Source organism: Nannospalax galili, unplaced genomic scaffold, assembly GCF_000622305.1.
Source record: "Nannospalax galili isolate Female #2095 unplaced genomic scaffold, S.galili_v1.0 scaffold660, whole genome shotgun sequence".
In the NCBI taxonomy this organism is placed as follows: domain Eukaryota; kingdom Metazoa; phylum Chordata; class Mammalia; order Rodentia; family Spalacidae; genus Nannospalax; species Nannospalax galili.
In genome coordinates this window covers 2,713,226-2,735,609 of record NW_008349073.1, presented here as the reverse complement: position 1 = coordinate 2,735,609, position 22,384 = coordinate 2,713,226, and the positions used below count along the sequence as shown (strand labels likewise).

Below are 22,384 nucleotides of genomic sequence, written 5' to 3'. Positions count from 1 at the left end.
TTTTTTTTTCAAATATTTTCTGGATCCCTGAGACACCCTGATCTGCACATGCATTCCTGTTCTCTTTGCTTACTCAATCTTTGCTTGTCATTTTGCATGTTTCTTTTGTAGTTGCTTATAGTTACTGAGTGTGTACTGAAAAGGAGGTACTGTCCATGACTGAGGAGTTAGAGGTAGAAAGAAACATGCAAGGTCTCTGTTGTCTTGGCACTTAAGGCTGTGTGAGGCTAATCATATCAGCCTGTCTACATAAGATCCCTTCTTTCATAAGCACATCCTTAACACCTCTACATCTCCACCAAAGGCAGACAGCTCTGGACTTCTTAGGCCTGTCATCATGACTCAGGATTGGATTTTTCTACTCTTTTTCTCTCTAGCCACTCTGTTGTCAAATTCTGTTAATTAATTTCTTTAAAAGGTTCTCACATCTCTTAATCTCCTATCCATCCCTACTGTCACCTTCATCTAGACCCCCTTACCTCATATGAAAATGACATTGCTTACCACAGTCACCTCTTTGTGGAGGAGTCTAGGGCCAATGAGATAACTAGGCAAGTGTGTATGTGTACATGTTGAAACATACACATTTCTGCTTCTTGTTCTGTTTTTTTCCAACTCTAATTTTCTTACTTGTTTTTTCTGTCCTGAAAACTCACATTAAATTCTACCTGTCAATGAAACATTTCTTGATCACTTCTTTCTTACCACTTCTCTGAGCTCTTAAAGCATTTAGTCCCTTATTTATATCACATCATTTAAAACTTAATCAAAACTACTGTGTTGCTATTTCTTTTTTGAAAAAAAATTTATGTGTATGAGTGTATTGCCTGCCTGTGTGTAAGTGCACCTTGTCATGCAGTGCCCTCAGAAGTCAGAAGAGGGTGTTGGATACCCTGAAACTGGAGTTACAGTTGTTAGACACCATATGGGTGCTGAGCCATCTCTCCAGCCCTTGTGTTGGTATTTCATATCTAGGATCTCTTCTATTACTATATGAATTTCCATTTTGAATCCAGAGTATATATGCTATTTTATATGTAGCTAGTAGTTGGTAAATGCTCACTAGAAAGTTTTCAGTAACAGAATTAGATTTATAGAATACATGCAAATACTCAAAGGGTGCTAATGCTTAGTGAATTTTTCCTGATTACATTTTCTTTCTTCTACATTGTTGATGGTTAACTACAAACATTCTGTTGCTTCTTTGTGAACCTGTAATATGAAAAAGAAATTCAACTATTTAGTAATCGTTTATTGAATGTCTGGCTAGCACTTATCTAATATTTATGATCTTAGGAGATAGGTGGTTTCACATAAATTCCTATGTATTACTTATGTTCATTTCCTAATACTGTGTTTTATTTTACTTTTAAGGATAAGAACAAGAAACTGCGCCCCTTGTATGACATTCCATACATGTTTGAGGCCCGGGAATTTCTTAGAAAAAAGCTTATTGGGAAGAAGGTAAGTGGTGACTGTGCATTTGCAAATGTTTGCACTTACTCTAATCCTTTGGAAGTGATTATTCAACCTGGGTCTTTTCTGGGCCTTTTACCATCAGATGACACTCCCTACCAAGTCAAGTGGAATTACTTTGATATGAAGAGAGGCGTGTCTGTATGTCAGGAAATGGTGCCCCTTGGGAGAGGTTTAAAATTGGGGCCCTGACCATAGTTTGATTGTCAGTCCTCTCACAGCAGGTTCCAGGCTCAATTCCAGTTTCAATAATTACATATTGCCCTGTGCTCCATTCTGCCGGCTCTCCTGTTCTCTCCAACCACCTCCATTAAAAGTCTGGGGCCATGGGATTTAGTAGTGAGGGAAAGCTGTTGCTTTTTCATGTTTCCTCTACTTCTGAGGGATAAGTTGGGTACAGGAAAGGGAAGCCAGGCTCTTCCCTGATATAAGCATGCCTATTTAAATGCACTGTACAAGAGTGCTACTTCCATTTTCCTGGCTTATGAAATTTCCCGTAGCCTTTACTCTAGGTACTGTAAGAGTAGGGACTTCAATGGGAAAGAGTTGTGTGGCTTCCAGTATCTCCTATATTGACTGTGCTGTAGTATGTTGACCTTGTAGTGTATTGCAATGTCTAGAGATCCAGAGTACATTTCCTAATCTCCTATTTAGATTATACTGTTATGCAAATTTTATGAATAGCAAGTTTTTGAATCCACCCTTATTTTTCCCGACATTACATTCCAAAAGCCTAGGGCAGTTTCTGCCCTGAATGAACAAAGAAAAAAAAATATGATGGTTCCTTTGATAGCATCTGAGGAAGTCTTTTCAGGAAAGTACTGTGAATCATGTTTCAGGTGGGATTCTAGCAAAGATTTCACATTTTGGTTTGATTTTTATTTTGTAAAACTTAAAAAGTTGAGGCCAATCTACTGCCATTGCAGGGGGGTTGTCTAGCCTTAAAACAGTAAACCATGTGTGACATTACATAAAGTGCCCCCCTACACTCCCTCTCCTCCTACAGGGTTTTATGTAGTCCAAGCTGGCCTTGACTTTGCAGTGTAGAAAAAGATGACCTTGAGCTCTGGTTTCTCCTGCCTCCACCTTCCAGTTCTAGAATTATTAGCATGTACCACCATACCCAATAACCTCTGGCTTTTAAGTTAATGTTCAGTGAATATATTGTAAATGTAAATAGCCATTTGTCTGGGCTTTATGACACGTGCTTATAATCCTAGCACTTAAGAGATAGAGACAGAAGGATCAAGAGTTCAAGGTCAGCCTTAACTACATAGTAAATTCAAGATCAGACTAGTTTGGTAAATTATTGCAAGATATTTTGAAGTTGGATATAAGTTGAAATTTATAAGTTGCTAATTTTCAGTAGAAAAACTAACTGGATTCCCTAAAATGAGTATTAAATTTCCTCAGGTTCCTTCAGAGAATAGACTCATTTGTCATTGTATAAAACTTGACAGAGTGCTATATTCATTCATAAAGTGTAGTGCGAATGATGGTTTTAAGTCTCTTTCAATTTCTAGATTCCCTGTTATCTGATGTAATGTCTAACATCTCTATCTCACCCACTTGATACCATATCACTCATTCAGTGACTCATAAACAATTCATGTAGACAACCAAGGAATTCCCTTACAAGTGTGGATTTGGAGGGAAACCAATGGAGACTTACCAGATAGGTGACAGCATACATTTGATGTCTAAGCAGTGGGGTCTGTGCATGGGTTATGACACACACCTGATATCTTTGAGTACTGCCCTACCCTGATTCTGTTTCATCCCTGGGCACATAGACCAGAGTTTATTGCAGCTGCTGCTAAGTAGTCTTGGAGGGATCGCCAGGGCTCTTCTCTCAACGACTGTGTGCTAGGATACTGTAAAGTTCTCTCTCCATCACGGGATAAAAGGACTGACCTCAAGTGTCAAATATGATGTCAATTCTTAAGCAGTTAGGTGCCTTCTTAGTAGGAGAAGCCTCATTTACAGGTTTCTGTGCAACAGAGTTGATTAGATTCTGTTTGTGCTAAGCCTGAGTTTGTGCCCCACAGTGACATTGTATAAATGATGAATACTGTATCCTTGCATAGGGAGTTGGATGCATCTCAGCTCTGCTGGGCTGGAACATTCCTGATGCAAACTGCTTTTCCTGACTTACCACCTGAAGCCACTTGCCTGTCTTTTGGGCCTGTCAGTTACGAAAGTCAACACCCATGTGCTCTGGCATCTGGGAGCAGGCAGGGCAGTTATTGCCTCAGGGGGTGGTAGCTAGCACATCATTGCACATTTCTTCCAATTCCCTTCAGATCTCTGCAGCTGTTCAGTGTGGTACACATGATGATTAGGAGCCTCTGTGAGGGAGCATGTGTGCCTATGCACATGAAAGCTGATTAGGGAAGCCTGTCACAGCTTAACGAAGATATGGAGGTAAAATCATCTTCTCTGCCTCTCTATAGCCCTTTCCAGAGAGTCTATAATATGACATTTTTGAGAGAAGTCTAGAATGTGGAGAAATAAGATCAAAGATAAAGTGTTAGGGTGTTTCGTTGACTTTGATGGCCCCTCTCCCAATTGTGGATATTCACGTTGATTTAAATCAATTGACATGTGTACCATACAACTGCAAAGAGCATACTGCTCTGGAGTTTTGGCTTTATCATTTGTGGACTGGAAGTCGTATTTGCCTTTTCTTTCCTGGAGTAGTGCCATGTGAATACAAGATGATACAGTCTTTCCTCTTTGACCACATGCCAATAAGGTATGAGGTTTGATTTAGCTTAATAAGAACTATTTTTGTATGGAATCTAGTATAGCCCTGCCTTTTCAGATTTATTTGTAGCGCTCAGGTCAAGAGAAATGAATCAGTATGCAGTTAGCATCATTACTACATTATTTCCCCATGCTTTTCATTGTTGTTTCTATTGACTTTATCACCTTTTCAGCTCCTTGTACAGATTCATATGGTACCTGGTTAACTTGTAGCATCTGGACAAATTTGTACTCATGATAACGGGGATGTGTGTTTTTCATATTGAGGGAGTGGTAGAGTATGTGCATAGGCTCATCCTCTCCTTTCTTACCACCTGCCATACCTTCAGTAAAATCTTAACTAAGAATATTCATGGTAGATGCTTATTTCTTCAGAGTTTTATCATGAAATGAAAACTGATCATTTCAGCATGTTTTTTAGCTTTCCAGGATGATATCCTCAGTATCTAAGATGGTGACCTACTAGAAGAATCAGACTTACTGTCTTCTAAGCAAAGGAACTGGTTGTTTGTCTCTTTTGTTATTTTTGCTGTGTGTGTTATCTTTTTCCTCTTAATACTTAGAGATCAGTGAAAGCACATCTCTTAGTCATTTTGCTTTAAGTAGAATAATAACTGGGGTCTTCATTGGGAATTTCCCTCATCTGTCTCATAGAGTATCTGATGTTGAGTCTCAATGTTTTTCCCCCATGTGCTACAGCGTTTACAGTGACATATGAATCATTTCTATAATTCTTGTCCCTTAATTGCAGAATTTCTATCACCATGGGAACCATTGTGTTCAAAGTTGGAATACATTTAAATAATGGAGGGTCAAAATCATGGAAAAAAATAGAATTATAAGAACTCCAAGCATGCAGACCCTGCTTCTTCAGGGCTGGCAGTTGGTGCTCTTTAGAGGCTGGCTGTCATGAGAGTCCACTTCCCTGAATAGATGCCAACTTCTGCCATTTTAAAAAATATTTCTTTGAGGGGCTAGTGAAATGACTCAGCGGTTAAAGGCACTGGCTGCTCTTGTAGAGGACCCCGGTTCAATTCCCAGCACCCAGATGGTAGCTAACAACTGTCCTTAACTCCAGTTCCAGGGGACACCTTCTTCTGACTTTCTCGGGCATTGTACAACATGGGTGCACTTACATACATGCAGGCAATATACTCATACACATAAAATTAAAATAATTAAATATTAAAAACTATTTCTTTGAATAAATCTTGTGGGTAAGACTTGTTTGTAAACTAATGGCTGCCTTCATTTGTTTTTATGCCATTGAAATTTGTTCTGTGAACTAACTTGACTTAAAATTGATCATCTCTTCTTGATTGATGCAGACATTTTAGAATTTATGAGGCTATAAATCATTTACTGAGGCTTGTTTCATCTCAGGATTACCTCAGGGTATTGTTGCTTCCTTTTCAAAATCCATCCTTTTAAGGACATGCACTTTGGGGGTGCATAGCTGGAAAGATCTCCTTGCATGCTACATCTAGCACATCCAAAATGGATCTTACAATCTTGACAGACAACTGGTTCTCTTTTCATTATCTGGGTGTTACCTTGCTGTGTTAGTTAGCCTTTTGTGACTGAGACAAAATTCCTAATGTAAACAACTTAAAAACATTTATTTTGACTTGTTTGAGAGGTTTCCATACATGGTTCTGTTGCTGTGGGCCTGTAGTCAAGCTGAACCTCATGGTGGCAGGAGCTTGTCACAGGACACTATTCACCTCGTGGCAGTCAAGAGGCAAGAGGGAGACAGGAAGGGGCCAGGGGCAAAAGTATATCCTTCTAGGACAGGCCACTAGTGACTACTTCCTTCAGCAAGGGCCCAGCTCCTAACATTTCTGTCGCCCTGTAATGTATTCAAATTATGATTTCATCCATACATAGAGTCATCATGATCCACTCCCTTCTCAGTGATTGGGTCTGTTAGCTGGAAACCAGGTCTTCAATACATGGGCTTTTTAGGGGTTTCTTCATGTCTAAACCTTAACACATTGCCTGTTTTGTCTAAAGAGTTGTCTCTGATACTCTTCTTATTCCAGATCACCCTTTGGTATCCACAGGACATTCAGCTTGATACCAAATTGAATACCAAAATTCTTGTTCAACTCCTTTTATAAAATGATGTATTATTTGCATATAGTCTGTACATATCCTCCCTCTAGAAGTTTGAATCATCTCTAGATTGTGTGTGTATAGTAATGTAAATGTTATATGAATAGATATAATGCTATATTGCTGAGAAAATAGTGGCAAGGAAATGGCAATGCCCTTCCGTGTTCATATTAGTCGTACTGCTTTCTCATATATTTGTAATCCAAGATTGTTTGAATCTCTAGACATGGAATCTATGGATATGGAGAACTGCCTGTGTATTCAGATGTTGTCTGCTTTTCATTGGACTTCTACCTTTCTTGTACCTCTTCTGGCTTGGACTCCTGCAGTCTTCTTACTGATTTTTTTCCTGTCCCTTCTTCTCACTCTAGTCTTTATCCACCTACAGCTAAAATAGGATCCTCATCAGTGCTCTTAACATTATGCTCTGCCTTTGCCTAATGCTATTGGCTTTCTTACTCCTGGTGGCCTTTGCAGGTCCAGCACAAGTGGCTCTGGCCTATTTTCTCAGAGGGAGCTACCTCTGTCTGCCCTCCCTTCCCAGCTGCCTGTATGACCTCTGTTCTGGAATGCATCTTGTTCCCTCTCATCTCCAGACTTTTGTCCTTGAGTTTGTATTGCCTTCTTATTTTCTTCATTTCCCTTTCTTTGTTTATCCTTTAAATCCAAGAAAGACTTGAGAAAGTTTTCCTTACGTTTGTTTCATAGTTTACAATAATATATTTGAGAGATCATGTGTAAATAGCTACTTCTCTTATTAGGTCTATTTTATTATGCCAATTAAGACTCACAATTTCTGTGGCCAATATTGTTATGATGCATAGTAGGTACTCAATAATTATATACTGAGTCAGTTAACTTTAGAGGCACTGGGTTTAAGCTGTCAGAAAAGTGTGCATCCAAAATAAAAAAGTAAGAAAATATAGAGGGAATTTGAAGTTGAATTCACCTGATTAACTTAAATTAGCAAAATGTGCATGGATCAGATTGATTCCTTATTTCACTAACCCCAAATTAATTTAGAAATGGCTAATGTTACATGAAACAATATTTTTGCTCTGAGATACTGTGCTTCTAGGAGCTAGGTTGGCACTCCAAATACTGTTCACAGCTTGCTTTTTACTGGATAAATATCTAAAATATCCAGGCAGATTTTATGAGATCTGTCTCCTTTGTAATGTGGTGGCTACTTTTGTGTGGCATTCATATCATTTAAATTTGTTCTGCTTTTAAAAGCACTTTATATAATGCTTGTTCTATTTTAAAGGGTTGCAGCTACCCTTTATTGATTTTTCTCTTCATTGTAGACCCTGAACCCTAAGAACAGGTTTTCATATTTAATTTTTAGCTATGCTTGTGCAAAGTGTGTGTATTGATCTTATTTTTACAAAGAAAGAAACCGAAGAGCGGGAAATTAAATACTTCACCCAGATGCCTTCACTTTTAATTGTTATGCTGAATTAAAGACCCATCTACAAAGATCTCCTTATTTGATGTGTCTACTGAATCAAATGTCAATAGAGTCCTAGTACTTTTCGGACAGTGTCAATTCCTGTATATAACATGCCGTTTACATGCTGTAAGAAGTTATGTTTTATGTCTTGTCCTAGCCTATAGCTCTCAGGAGGTAGCGATGGCACCATGTATGAGCCTTCTAGACATTATCTCATTAGTCTTTGAGATGTCCCTATGAAGGGTGTTTCATCATCGAGTTGTTCTTCATAGAACAGTGTCATATTACATGTTCTCTACCTTAAACAGACATGGAGCTCAAGAGCAATGTAGCAGTCACAGTGGTGAAGCTTTTTTTCCTGTTTCCTTACTCATTTGGCATAACTGCAGCTACTGTGTGTCTGTGAGTAAGGAGGGGTAGAGACTGCTCCGCTGCCCTTATCTCAGAGGCAGGGAGATGAGAAAATCTGGGTGCTTGTCCCCTGATCAGGGGCAGATCTCTAAAGATACTAGGAATCACATTCTTAGGAGGGAATATTTTTCCCTCAGCTAGTGTGCACTCCTCGAGGGAAGAGCATCTTCCTGAGGAGAAGACCTCAGCCTCTCTGCTTGTCTACCAGGGTTGGCCTTTTTGTTAAAAACTCATTTAAGTGTGCTGTCTGTGCAGAGTGTTACCAAGTCAGCTTTGCTGAATACTAAGCTGATAGCATGGGAATTCTTGGATCTTAATTTTTTCTGATGTGTTTTAGTTTATGTTTTGAAAACATTTCTTTTGCCCTCTCCACATTTTTCATTTCATATTAATTTGATTCATTCATACTATGGAAAAGTTCTTTACATTAATGATCAAAATAGGCCCCAAGGTTGTGAATGCATTATGATTTAAATTGATAGGTTTATAGGAAGTGGCTTGTCCTTGCCTTCTAGTGCCAGCTGTTATCATCAATGTGGCTGTAAATTTTTGAACAAATGACTGAAGATATTCACCAAATAAAGAGGTGCTTTGGATGGATTACAATTTAATAGGAGCTGTCCCACTTGGACAGATGGAAGTAAGCCAGTATGTATTGAACACCAAGGTCCATTGTGGATGGCCTTTACCCTTTAGTTTTCAAGAATGATTCTGTTTGTCTCAGAGGCCCTTAACCTCCTTCTTTGGTGACAGATGAATTGCAGACATGACTGTGGAGTTGCCTGTTTCTAGAACTCAAGGTAGCTTTTTTGCTGCTGTGCTTTGGGGGGGCCATCAGGGTGTTGTCCTGAGCGCAAAGCTCTTTGGAGTAGTTTGTTATTTGTGTTACATATATTGTAATGTCCTCTTCAAAAAGCATCTGAGTTAAATCAAGAAACTAGATTTTTCAACTGCATTCCTGGAAATTTCTGTATGCTCACCTGCGGGAAATGATTTATTATCTTCTAGAATCATCAGGGTTCTCATATCTCAAGGTAACACTCTCATATTACTTCACTTATTAAAAATACTTTCTTCCATAGACTCCCAAATTGCTGGCAGTTTTCTGGTGAAAGTTCTTAACATTTGTAACATGATCTATGTTCAGCTTGTTGTACACCACCTACTTCAGATCCTTTCTGTTGGGTTTCTGAAATGTCGTCCTTGGCACTGGAACTTTCCGTGCTTATTTTCTGCAAACTGAGATTTTATTTTAGGGGGAGATTTGTGCTGAATCAGCTCAGCTGTGTTTGGGGGTAGGGAGAGGACAAGTGTTTTCCCCCCACTTTAAAAATAACCATATGTGCCCAAAACCCTACAAAATATGCTGAATTGCAATCTTCCAACTTCCTATACCTCCTGGTTTAAAGAGCATAGAGTCTTTGGAGCTCAAGTTCATTGATAGTGTGTTGAATGTCTTGTTCTCTGAAAGAATATAAAGCAAGACTGGGTCCAGATGTCCATTTTGGGGTGAAAGAACCCCAAATCTTTTCTTTCCTCCATATATTTCTTCTAACCATTTTCACTTGCTTATGAAGGTCCATACCGGGATAATGTAGGTACCTTTACTAATTAGAAAATATCCTCATGTTTTTAAAAGAACACAGATGGTGAGCTTTATTTTAGAAGGCCAACTTTCTGAATTTCTTCCAGTGTAGTTCTTTTGTTTGTGCCATGTATTCAGGTGGCCTGATCACTTCTTTCCTGAGGGTGTTAATAACCTGTGTATATACGAATAACCTGTGTGTGTATGAGAAGACAGAACATAAAAGGTTCTGTTAGTTCTGAGGATAAAATTTTGTTGGCTCCTTGGCTGTGTGATAGAAGTCATATTGTAGAGTTCAGTCTTTATTAATACAGTTTATATGGTTGTACCTTAAAATATATGAGCTCCTTTATTTATTTTTTTCAATTTTACGTGTATGAGTGTATTGCATGCAAGCATGTAAGTGTACCTGTGTTGTGCAATGTCCACAGAGTTCAGAGAAAGGCATCAGATCCCCTGGAACTGGGATTGTAAGCCACCATGTGGATGCTGGGAATCGAACCCGGGTCAGTGCTCTTAACTGCTGAGCCATCTCTACAGCCCCATGAACTCCTTTATTTAATATGTTTAAAATCTGAAACAAATTCTTTTGTTGATAGCTAGAACTGCCTTCTTTACTTTTCACTGGTGCTGTCATTTTTTCTTTGGCATATATTCAGGTGTTCCTAAAATGTCCCTCCCCCCATGTGTCTGCATGTGTATACACACACATGCACACACACACACACACACACACACACACACACCTTTAGGTATTGTTCCTCAGTTGCTTCTCCCTTATTTTTGGACAGGATTTCTCACTATACCTGAGCTTGCTGATTTTTCCATAGACTTCCAACAAGCCTCAGGGATCTACCTCCCTAGCAACTGGGGTTATACATGCATGCCCCTATGCACATTTTACCTAAGCATTCAAAGTACTCAAAGTACTTTTCTGACTGAACCTAGTCAGTTTCTCCAGCCCTCCTTTCTGATATTTTAATAATGTATGTGTAGTGGGTTGATCAGTATCTCCTCCTCCCCAGAATTCCCATCTTTCTGTAGTCTTAGAATGTGACCTAATGAGAATGAGCATCTTTGTAATTGGGCAAATTAAATCAACTGATACTGGGTTGACTGGTGTCTTCGTGGGAAGAGGTTAGACCGTAGGAAGAAGACTGCCTAACAATGGAAGTGTGGATTGTAGTAATATGGCTGTGACACAGGGAAAGCTACTGATTGCTCAGAGGCTCTAGAAGCTGGGAAGATCCAAGGAAGGATTCTTTTGTGGGACTTTCAGAGGGATGACTGCCTATGCCTTGATTTCAGCTGGAAGCTTCCAGAATGCTGAGGGAGTATGTTTCTGTTATTTTTAGCCTACCTGTCTATAGTGCCTGCTTACAACAGCCCAGGAAACAAATACAGAATGAACGGAGTTTGATACTTGTATCTGGTCTTGGCTGGACTTCTTGTTTCTGGGTTTTTACTTTAGGAATGAGCTTGTTTGCCACCATGATCCATGGTATGGGGTTTGCTCACATCACTTTTCTGTCACCTCTGGACCCTACTATAATGGCTTACTCCCTTTGTTCATTCTTTGTCATTACTTCCCCTGGCCCTCCTTTAGGCCAGATGTCAATTGTAGAGCAACTGGGAGGCAGTTCCATTTTTGTGAGTAGGCTTCTATTGTCAGAGTTTCTGTTGCCTTGTCTCCTTTCCTTGAAGGATGAGTGCTGATGTCTATTCTAGAAGGCTGCACTGTCTTGCATACATCCCAGCCCATCATTGTTGCCTCTAACTCTTGATGAGCCTGCTGAATCCCATTCAATGTTGATGAATAGAATATGCAAAATAATTAGCAAACACTCATCTTCTGGGACACATTCAAGAATATTTTATGTATTTAGTGTAAGCTTACATGGAATGCTGTAGGAATTTTCTTTTGTAGTCATATGAATCCCAGATTTTTTTTTATTATTATTTTAATCTGCTTCTTTGGAAAAGGTGTTTATTCTGGAACTTTGCTTTCTTACCTCTTCTGGCTTAACAGATGTGTTGGAATGAGCCATGGTAGGCTGATGAGCAGGCAGTCCTCTGAAAATTGTAGCTGTTTTGTTTGTTCTCTTAAGGTCTTAGTCCTTGAACCCTTGGCCTTGTATACTCACTCACCGTGCTAAGGAGCAGCAGAATGAAATCAATGTGCTTTATTGTTCCGCTGGTAGTGTTTTAGTCCAAACTTCGTTCTAGGCATTGGGAACAGAACCTTAGAAGCACCTTCTCTCATGAACTAATATTTTTAAAGAGGCCAACACAGTTGCTGGGTTCCTCCTTAAAAGTGAAATAAGAATAAATATAACATCTCTTATAAACTTTTTATAGTCTAACTTGGATAAGATGACATTAACATGTGAGAAACTTAACAAGGATCAATTTGAATAAACTGCTAAGATAACAGAGAATGTCCCTTGGCAGTATTTGATAAATATTAATGTGAATTGTGCAGATCACAGTTATCTGTCAGAGATAGGAGAAGTCTCACCTCCTGGGTGACCTTGTGTACTTAAGCCCTGGGAGTCACACATGCTGCTGACTTCCTTAGGAATATTTCTGTCCTTTCCTTCTTGGTTTGCCTACAGGTATCTGTTTCTAATTGCTGACTACTGGACACCTGAACACCAGTTCTAGAAGCTGGTGCCTATTGTATCTAAAATACAGTTCATGATTTCCATATAATTTTTTTTTTTTCCTACCTACGAGTTGCCTTCTCTTGGCTATTGATCTTTCTTAATGTCAGCAGTCATCCACTGTCCCAAAGAAACAGCAATTTCCTGGCCCCTATCCCAGGTAGCTTCTCAGTCACTAGGTTCGCCTTGTTCTGCCTCCCTTTGTCTCTTCTCCATAGATTTCCCAATGAGTGTCCTTTAGTCTTTGTGTTCCTTATCTCTCATTTTAATTATTGCAGCGCTGCCTTAACTCATGTCTCTGCTGCTGCTAGTCTGTGCCATCTTTCACCCTCCCATCACAATTGCTTTCTGTGCTCACAATCCTGATCTGCCACCCAGTTTAGTGATACCTGATTGCCTGCCGAAAAGAATCGATAGCTCCAGCTCCGTAAGTGAACATAAAAACCAAGAAAGGGAGCTATATACAAATTACCATAATTTAAATGAGGAGCTTGCTTCTGTCCAGTCTTTCTCCTTCCTCCACCCTCAGTATATGTCACAAAGACCATCTTGCCTTCTGTGGGCATGTCTAGCCAACACTCAGCTTCTTGCCTTCACATTTAGTTTCTGTTTAATAATCTTTCCCAGTGTTTGTTACCTATGGGAATTCTGGTGCTGTTTGACCCCTTATGGGTTCTGTGTCCATTTTTTGCAGTTGTGGTTCTCAGGCCAGACCTCCTTTTCCACCACTTTTGGGTGAGCAGTCTGTCATGTCTTTCATCCCTTCATAGTTCTGAGACTTCCTGATGCTGAGAATCAGGTTAGGGTCCTAAGTTCTGATGAAAGAGGTCTGTGATGGTCCTTGAAGATCTTAGGAGATCAGGGATGTTTGGATAAGGAGAAGACACATTGGAAACATGCTGTTTAAGTTGGGCAGATGGCTTCCTGCCTACTTACTTTTTATTTCCTCATACTTATGAACTTTGTGCCCTACTTCAAGGAGATTGTAGACACAGTGATAACTCACTGTACTACACACCAAGGCCTTAGAAATAGAATAAATATGTTTTCTTGTTTTTATGTATTAAAATTATTAGCTTAGCCCTCCATTCGATTGGTGATAGCATGCTTGAGGCTTAGCTAGTCAGTGCCCTGTTTACCTGACGTGTATACCTGTAAGAGGTAGTCTGAGGAGTCACTCCTCATTAGTGATTTGGGGCTGTTCTTCTGTCTTGTCTTCAAAATTGAGACTGCAGCTTTTATGATTTATTCTCCCTAAAAATGACAGGAGAATTTACCCAGAGCATGTTAATTTTTTGACTTGAACTCCTCGGTGTCATTTTATAGCTCCAAGTGACCAAAGTTTGGTGGACCCTGAACATCCCCTGCTGGCTTATGCTGGGGCTCATCATGCTTCTGTTCTCTCACCACAGTCTACATGAAGTAGAAACAAACAAATCATTGACTGGCTCCTGCTGGCCACTTCTGTAATATATTATGTGCCGTTTTGTCTGGGAGGTTGTTGCTGAACCCAACTCCTCCGAGCCTGTTTGATGCTCAGTAGAGTCCTGAAAAGGAGTATCTAATTAAAAGCCTTTGTTACCCTTTCAGGCCACATTTTCACCCTCTCTAAACCTATAACGCCTCTTTAGTAAAGACACGACAGAAAGGGAAAGGGAAGGGAGGAATGAGAGAATGGAAGGAGACCATCACAGCAGTGCTCATTCAGGAACTGTTAAGTGGCTTGGGCTTTGATTAGAGTGGAGGTGAGTGTGTTTGGGTGAGATGGTACCATAAAGCGGGGAGCTTCTTTGACTTTCTCTATAGTGGATGGATCTCCACAGTGTTGAGGAAACACCTCATGCGTACGGTTTGTGTGCTCGCCATGTCCACTTCTTCATTTCTAAAACGGGCGTGGTATTTTCATAGCTTCAGTTCCTCAGTTGTCCCAGCAGACAACTGTCTTCACAATCCTTCTTAGGCAGAGCAGAATGGATGGACCCGTGTTTAGTTCCTTAGGATAAAAATAGAAGCTAGCATTTCAAATGCAGACTTGCATTTCTGTTCATACTGTTTGCAAGCTGTATTAAAATGAAGAGAGGTGACATTTCTGTGATCTTGGTTACAGGAAAACAATTGATTATATGTGTTCAATTCTTAACATTTGGGATGAATTAATCCCCCCACCCCCACCCCCAACACACAGGTTAGCCTTGAACTTGCTATGTAGGAGAGGATAAGGATATTGCCTTCTTTTCTTAATTTGTAAAACTCAGAGGAATCTTTCTTTGTCCTTCTTTTGTCCAGCTGTCTCTAATTCAATTCTCACAGCACTGACTTAACACATGTATAGTCTTCTTAGAGTGATTCTGGAAAGGACCATCATGCATGTTCAGATAGACTTATACTGCTGTGCATGGTCCTACCTCTCCATTGCTTGACCTTTGTATGTAAAGTGCATTCACTCACTTAATTTTGACACTCTTAGTTATCACATCTCTAAAAGTAGGAAGGATTGGCTAAGGAGCTAGTCATAAGTTCCACCACGATGATTTGTCACCCTGTTTTGTGTTTCTTAAACTACTTGACACATTTACAGTTCTGGGAGTTTAATCATTTTGTCAACAAAGGTTTATCTTATTTGAAAGATGAATGAATGCAAATACCAGAGAATATATGCCACCCATTTCCTAGTACTGGGGATTAATCTACTATTGAGCTCATCCCCAAGTTCAGCTTTAATTATCTCTTACTTTCTAATCCCCACCCAACTCCTGAAAGCTGAGTATAAACTGAGTATAAATTCCTTCTTTTCCCACCTCTGTTCATAGTATTGAGTTATGATCAAAGCATAGCTGAAGACTTTTTAATTTTAATTTATTTTTATTTTGTATGTATTAGTTGTTTTACCTGCATGTATATAAGTGCAGTGCCCACCAGGGCCAGAAGAGGGCGTCAAATCCTCCAAAACTAGAGTTAAAGATGGTTGTTAGCTGCCATGTGGGTGCTGGGAACCAAACCAGGGTCCCCCGGAAGAGCAGCCGGTGCTCTAACTGCTGAGCCATCTCTCCAGACACCGCTGAAGTTTTTAGTTACAGTTAGTGTTTTCATCCACTTTGTTGTTTTTTTTTAATATTTTATTTTATTTTATTTTATACTTTTCAATATTTATTTTTATGAGTCTGGAGAGATTGGTTAAGAGCATTGCCTGCTCTTGAAGAGGACCCAGGACTGGTTCCCTGCACCAACATAAAATTTATGCCTTCTGGCCTTTGTGGGCATTGCATTACACAGGGACATATACATACATGCATGTATATACAATAAAAATAAAAATAAAATAAAAATAAATACCCCCCCAAATTAAGATTTTATTTTATTTTATTTTATTTTATGTGTGTTTTGCCTGCATGTAGGTTTCATCCACTTTGTTTTCAGGGCAATGCCCTTTTTTCTCCTTTTCTAGATCTGTGGCTCTAAATGGTTTTCTCACATTTAAGGGCTAGTATTTGTTCCCTTCAGTCATACATCACTTCCCTAAAATTTTGAAATATGGCTTTAGAAATCATAATCCATCCAGATGATTGACACCTTGAGTTTGGCCAGGTGCTTTTTCACATTTTTCTCCAGTTTCTCCAGTGGTAGAGTTTGCTTGCTGCCAAGAGTATGGGGGAAAAGCACCATGCAGTCTGAACTCCACAGCATGGCAGGGTGTTTGAAGATGAAAGACAGGATGAGTCATGTTGCTACTCTTCAGTGTTTCTGCTTTGGTGATAGTCAGCTCTAGCTTTCCAAGGGGAAAATGACAGCAAAATCCCTTAAGTCTACATAGATTTATAATGTATCCAACCATTCAGGGACTGAAAGTGGTAGCCTGAATTATCTCCTACTTCATAAACAGAGACTTCTTCCTTCTTTCGTCTTTCTGACCTATTTTTGTTCCTCATTCTTTTCCCCTCCTTTCCCTTTTGCCTTCCATTTTTCCTCTCATTCCTCAACAGTTCATAGACCTTTGATATCAAAACTTAAGTCGAGCTGAGCTCTTAATTTCTAGTGCATAAACTCTATCTGCCTTAAAGTCTGGCTTGGCGGCTATAATGGATCCCTGGGATCTTTCTGGCCTTAAGAAAATGGTGATTTGTACAATGTCATTTTGTCTTGTCTTTGTTCTTCTAGCCAGAAGCTTGAAACTTGGTTCTCTATCCAAGTTGACAGAGCTTTAGCTTCTCTTTCAAGTTCCACTTCATTTGCCTGATGGTTCTAGGTTCCCTTTGGGCTTGGGGCCTCTGGATTGAACATGCAGAATTTTCCAGGCTGCATAATACTGTGGTATCTTTAAAACACTGTTTTAAGTATCATTTCATGCTCTTTATGGAAGAGAAAACATGAACAGGGAAGATATGCCAGCCATCCTTTTAGTCTGCCTTTCCTTTCCGTGAGGGCTTCTGGTTGATGTGTCAAGACTAGGATGCCTGTGACATTGTGTGTGCTCTGTTGATACATCAACTTGTTGCTGCTCCAAGCACAATAGCAAGTGGTGTGCTTGGTTGCATATAACTGTCCAGGAGACCTATGACCTCTTCAGAATCTGTGAAAAGCATATTTTCTTTGCATGACCCATAGTCCTTCAGTTGTCATCTGGCTGCAATTGTTCTTCCTTGGCTCTGTCTCATCATCCCTGTTCAGAACCAGAGCTCTGCATTGAGGTTGTGGCCTAGGTCACAGTCCATCTCTTTGCTTCCTTGCTTCTTTCTCTTGCTAAGATTGTGATTTGTTGTTTTGGGTTTTTTATACTGGTATGGTTTCTACAGGGAAGCAAAGATAACTTTACTGGATTTTAAAATTTTTCAATTTTAGACAACTAGAGATAATTTTTAAATGTTTTATATAATTATAACTTGTTCTTTACATTTTGAAAATAGACGTAAAAAGGATGTGCAGGAAAAAAAAGACACATAAACACATACACGGATCAAGCAGTAGTTCCTTTTGTTCTCAACGATTTTCAAACTCAAATCAAGACAGTGTTGTTTTATAGCTGAAGTCATTGGCAGGAAAGGCAGTATGGAAATGAGTGCTGTTTTTCACAAACTATTCTGTAAAATGGATCAGTCATTTAAATTATTAAACACATCTTTCAAAATTGTTTGTTTAGCATTGTGCTTCCCATGCTGTGTTGACTTCTTAATCATTATTTTAAGTAGACAGTACATTTGTTTCTTTCACAATTGAAATCGAATAAGGAGTATTCAAGGAAAGACTGTGCACTCTGCCCTGGCCCTTCACCAGCCCTACATATCTCCCAGGAAGAAACCTGGTTATTTCTTTGAGCAGCTACGTCCTCAGGCATACTGTAGGCCTGCATAGATAAACCTGTTTGTGGGATGGATTATTCTCATTTTGTGCAAGTGCTGGTGTCATAAATGGAGTTAAATTTGTGTACACATAACTTAGTATCTTTGCATTTTTGTTTAATTTCTGTTATTTCTATTACAACTACTAAAGCCTTATTGTGCTTCAGCTTCACAATTTAGTGAAAGCTTATTGTTGTCCTATAAAATTTCATCATGATTTTTCTCTATGGGCATAGTTTTTTTTCTGCTTGAGAATACAATTAAGAATTCTGCTAATATTGCTAATGTTGTCCACTCTGTCCTTGCTTATGATACTGTATTTTTGTTTTGGCTGTTTTGTCAAGAATAACACTTAATGCCCCTTTATCAATCACAAAACAACACTTGTTTATTCTAAAAATTATATTTTTGAAGATAGGAGGAAAAGATAAATGAATAACTGTACCACCCAGGGGTAGCATCTGCTAATACTTGACTGTATATATTAGTTTAGTCTTTCATACGCACTGGCTATTAGCATAATTTTCATCTTAGCTAGTAATTATATGGTACTTACTGCTTTGTAATCTTCAATTTGATGATTTCACTGTGTCATTAAGTAGTCTTCTATATGAGGTACTTTTATCATTTAATATCAAGTGAATGTTTAATCAATATCCTGTTGCTGGTTATTTGTAGTGGTTTTGTAGGTGGGCTTTGGAGCCAAGTAGACATGAGTCTGAATCTCTAGGGCAGCATTACCTAACTTGGGCTGTCATGAGCTTAGTGCAGTGCTTGGCACATCTTAGCAACTCGATCAATATCAGCAAGTTTCTGAGTCAGGACTTAGGGAAATTAGAAACAGAAGTAGTATATGATATGACAAATAAAACAGACTAGTTCTGTGTCCTGATAAGGAAGAGCATGAGAGTAAGCTACATTGGGTACTTAGGAAGGAGAAGGTGACCTATATAGTCTAAGACTTCAGTTGGATGCTTGTCCTTCACAAAGGCTTTTGATCCCCAGGAACTTAGGAGTTTTAACAGGGTCTCTTGAGTCCTAAGGCAAGTGGAGTGGGAAGGAAGGCAGAGCTGGGAGAGAATTTTTTTTTTTTTTTTTTTTTTTAAGACAAGGTCTCTCTGTAGCCCCAGCTGACCTGGAACTCACTGTGTAAACCAGGCTGACAGGCTGACAGGCTGACCTCACTGAGCTACACCTGGATCTACCTTCTGAGTGCTGGAATTAAATGTGTGCTCCCACTAACCGGCAGGGAACTTTCAGTGTCTCATTTCCTGCTTTTCACTGTGTGTACTGACAAGTTTCACAGCCTGATGGAGTTCCCATGGGAACTGGCAGCTAGCCATCTGAGAACTGTGACCCAAAGGAAGCCAGGGAAAGGACAAAATATGCCCCTACCGGTTATTTTTCTGTTCTGAATTTCTCTGAAAGCCTTATACTAAGCTCGGAATTCAGGCTTCTCAGTCTCCTGAACTTAGCATCTTATCATCATTGGGAACAAATACCACATGTCCTGCCTGCTAGCTTCCCCGGTGATCGGGCTAACAGTCTCATTCTCATTCATTCATATTCTTTCTCTTTCCCTCTCTCCCTCTCCCTTCTCCTACCTTAACATATTTGCTTTTTGAAAGTCTGCACTGTTAATTAAGGTGTCACTGATGAATTTAGGTATTGACTAAATTTGAAATAATATTATGAAGTCAATTATTTTTGATCACACAGGCAGCATAGTTTGCTTAAAGAATCTTGATGCTTTGAATGAGAGTTTGTTATGTTTGATATTACAGAATGATGATTCTGTACTCAGCAGTTAAGCAATGAAGGACTTACCCTGGTATTAAATATGGAATATGGTGAAAACAAATGAAGTAGAAATGATGCTTTGTTTAAGAAATGTATGCAGTCTGTTAAAGCAAACAGGTTAAGAAAAGTCAGCGCTATTATTCTCCTTTTCCCATGGCGTTACCTTTAAATGGAATCCCTTTTAAAGGTAAGTGCATATATACCAAAATACTTAATTGAACTAAAATACCCTCTTGGTGGTAGTGTCCTTTGTTGTCTTAGAAAATTATATGCCAGATTGTTTTCCTCCCTAATTTTTCATAGACAGCTACCCAATCAATAGATCTACCATTTTAAGCAAAGTGTTGAGGTTTTTCTAAGCATTTAATCTAAATTCCCTGAATTAGGGTACTAACTGGCCAGTGAGCCCCAGAAATCTGCCTATATCTGCCTTCCTGGAACTGGGATTTACAAGTGTACTCCGGTACCATGCCTACCTGCCCCCCACCCCCACCCCCTTAGGTCCTGGAGACTGCACTTGTGTAGATTTTACTCACTGGGCCTCCTCCACCCTTTTAAAGCTTGCTATAAAAGATAATTGATGGATAATAGAGTCATCATTTTTGATAGTCCTAGCTATTTTATTCCTTGGTTCTTGATACTGGAAAGCTTTGCAAACATCTAATGTTGATCTTTCATTGTAAGTAACATTGACTTACAACTGAGGTAGTATGTTTGCCAAATTTTGTGGCTGTTTTTTGAAATGTTATATATAACTCCAGTAGTTTCACAAAGTGCAAAAAAAGGAAATAGAACTTAGAGGCACTGAATAAAAATTGGCCTGTTTCTTACAAGCCTCCCAACTGTCAGTAGTACATAGGCTATGTTTGGCAAGTATAAGGGGGTGAAGAAACCCATGTCATTCGAAAAACATTTTGGGGAATTTCACGCTTACATGTTTACATTTGAGTCAGCCTCTATGACCTTCTTTTAAGTGATAATAAAACCTGCTCATCTTTCCAGATCCTTAAATGTACTCTTAAGTATTTTAAAAGCTCTGTCATTTTATTCCATGATTGTGTAATTTTTTTAACCAATATATGTTCATCTTAATTTGTTTTTTTGTATGATTTAACTTAAATTTTATAGTTTTTCCCCAGTTAATTATTTATTTAATAACCACATACTTAGAAGAAGCATTTCATTACAACAGCATTGACATATTCAATAAAAATTTTCTGAGCTAAGATGCATCTTTTTCAAAATTGGCTGTAAATTTTTAGGTTTACAGTTGAATTATTACAGTTATACAATATTGTACTCAGTATAAACCTTATAAGACAAAATTAAATGAGGTTTTACCCTTTAAAAAAGATCTCCATTTCATTATTAAATACACAGTTTTATACAGAAAAATTCATTTCCAATGCAGTTGACATTAAGATGTTTGCACATGCGTTTCTGATCTCTATATGTCTGATTATTACTAGTGACAGTCAGTTACTTTTTGAGCTCCTTGGCATCTGATCACGGATATAAAGCCATCAGGTAGATTTCAGTGGTAATGTTTTTCACATCTACTAATTATTGTGGAGCAAATTTTTATGCTATTTCCTACATTTTACCACATCATTAGAAGAAGCATTTCATTACAGCATTAACATATTCAATAACAATTTCCAGAGCAAATGTGCATCTCTTGCAATATTGGCTGTAAATTTTTAGGTTCACAGTTAAGTTAATAGTTATACAATATTGAACTCAGTATAAGCCCTGTAAGACATAAAATTGAATGAGTTTTTTAACCTTTCAAAAAGATCTCCATTTCATTTTAGAATATATTGTTCCTTGCAGAAAGTCTCATTGTTTTTGCTGTTAACACTGAGATGTTGGCACATGCATCTTTAATCTGTATGCATCTGTTTATTACTAATCATAGCCGGTTGCACTTGGATCCTTGGCGCCTGTGTATGTCTATGAAGTCATTGGGTAAATTTCAGTGGTAACGTTTATCACTTCTACTAATTAGCATGATGTAAATTTCCATGCTTCCTCCTCAAATATAATACAGTTTTAAAATTTTGTTGATTTGTGTGTGTGTATGTGTGTGTTTGTGCATCTGTTTATTACTAATCATAGCCGGTTGCACTTGGATCCTTGGCGCCTGTGTATGTCTATGAAGTCATTGGGTAAATTTCAGTGGTAACGTTTATCACTTCTACTAATTAGCATGATGTAAATTTCCATGCTTCCTCCTCAAATATAATACAGTTTTAAAATTTTGTTGATTTGTGTGTGTGTATGTGTGTGTTTGTGTCACACAGAACATCCCAAACCATCTTATTCGACTATACACTCACTTCCCAGATGGCACCCTCCCAGAGCCTCCCTCCCATTACTATAGCCCTTATGCTCTGATATCCCTGCTGCTGTCTGCTGTGTTGTCAGAACCCCAGCCAATCCCCAATACTTGCCCTTCTGGTGGATCTAGGCAGCTTATCTAGAGGTCTTTGTTTTAGGAGGGTCAGCTGTTCCTCTTCTAGCAGCAATCAGTTGTCAATACTCCTTTAGATAAGATTAGGGCCTGCTGTTCATTTTCCCAGTTCTATGCTGGGTCACCATTTGGGAGTCCATTTGGTCACCCTGGGCAACAACTCAAAAGAACGTATCTCCTTTCTGGCATTGATGCTTGTTATGTAGCCTTTAGCTATGCATATGGATGCTTAAAAAATTATATTGACCTCATTAATCTTTGGTTATATTTTCCTTTTGGGTGTTTAAGACCCTACAATTGGCCCAGATA

The 22,384-nt window shown here is 38.8% G+C and overlaps 1 protein-coding gene across 2 annotated transcripts in view; it reads left to right on the top strand.

The window, feature by feature from the left end:
• The window catches only part of Snd1 (staphylococcal nuclease and tudor domain containing 1), a 462,156-nt gene that overhangs the window by 160,957 nt on the left and 278,815 nt on the right, over positions 1-22,384 (top strand). For both annotated transcript variants that reach the window (XM_008846394.3, XM_017801419.2), the window contains one exon: positions 1,375-1,464. In XM_008846394.3, the coding sequence (XP_008844616.1) occupies positions 1,375-1,464 (90 nt within the window). The remainder of the gene's footprint in view (positions 1-1,374; positions 1,465-22,384) is intronic.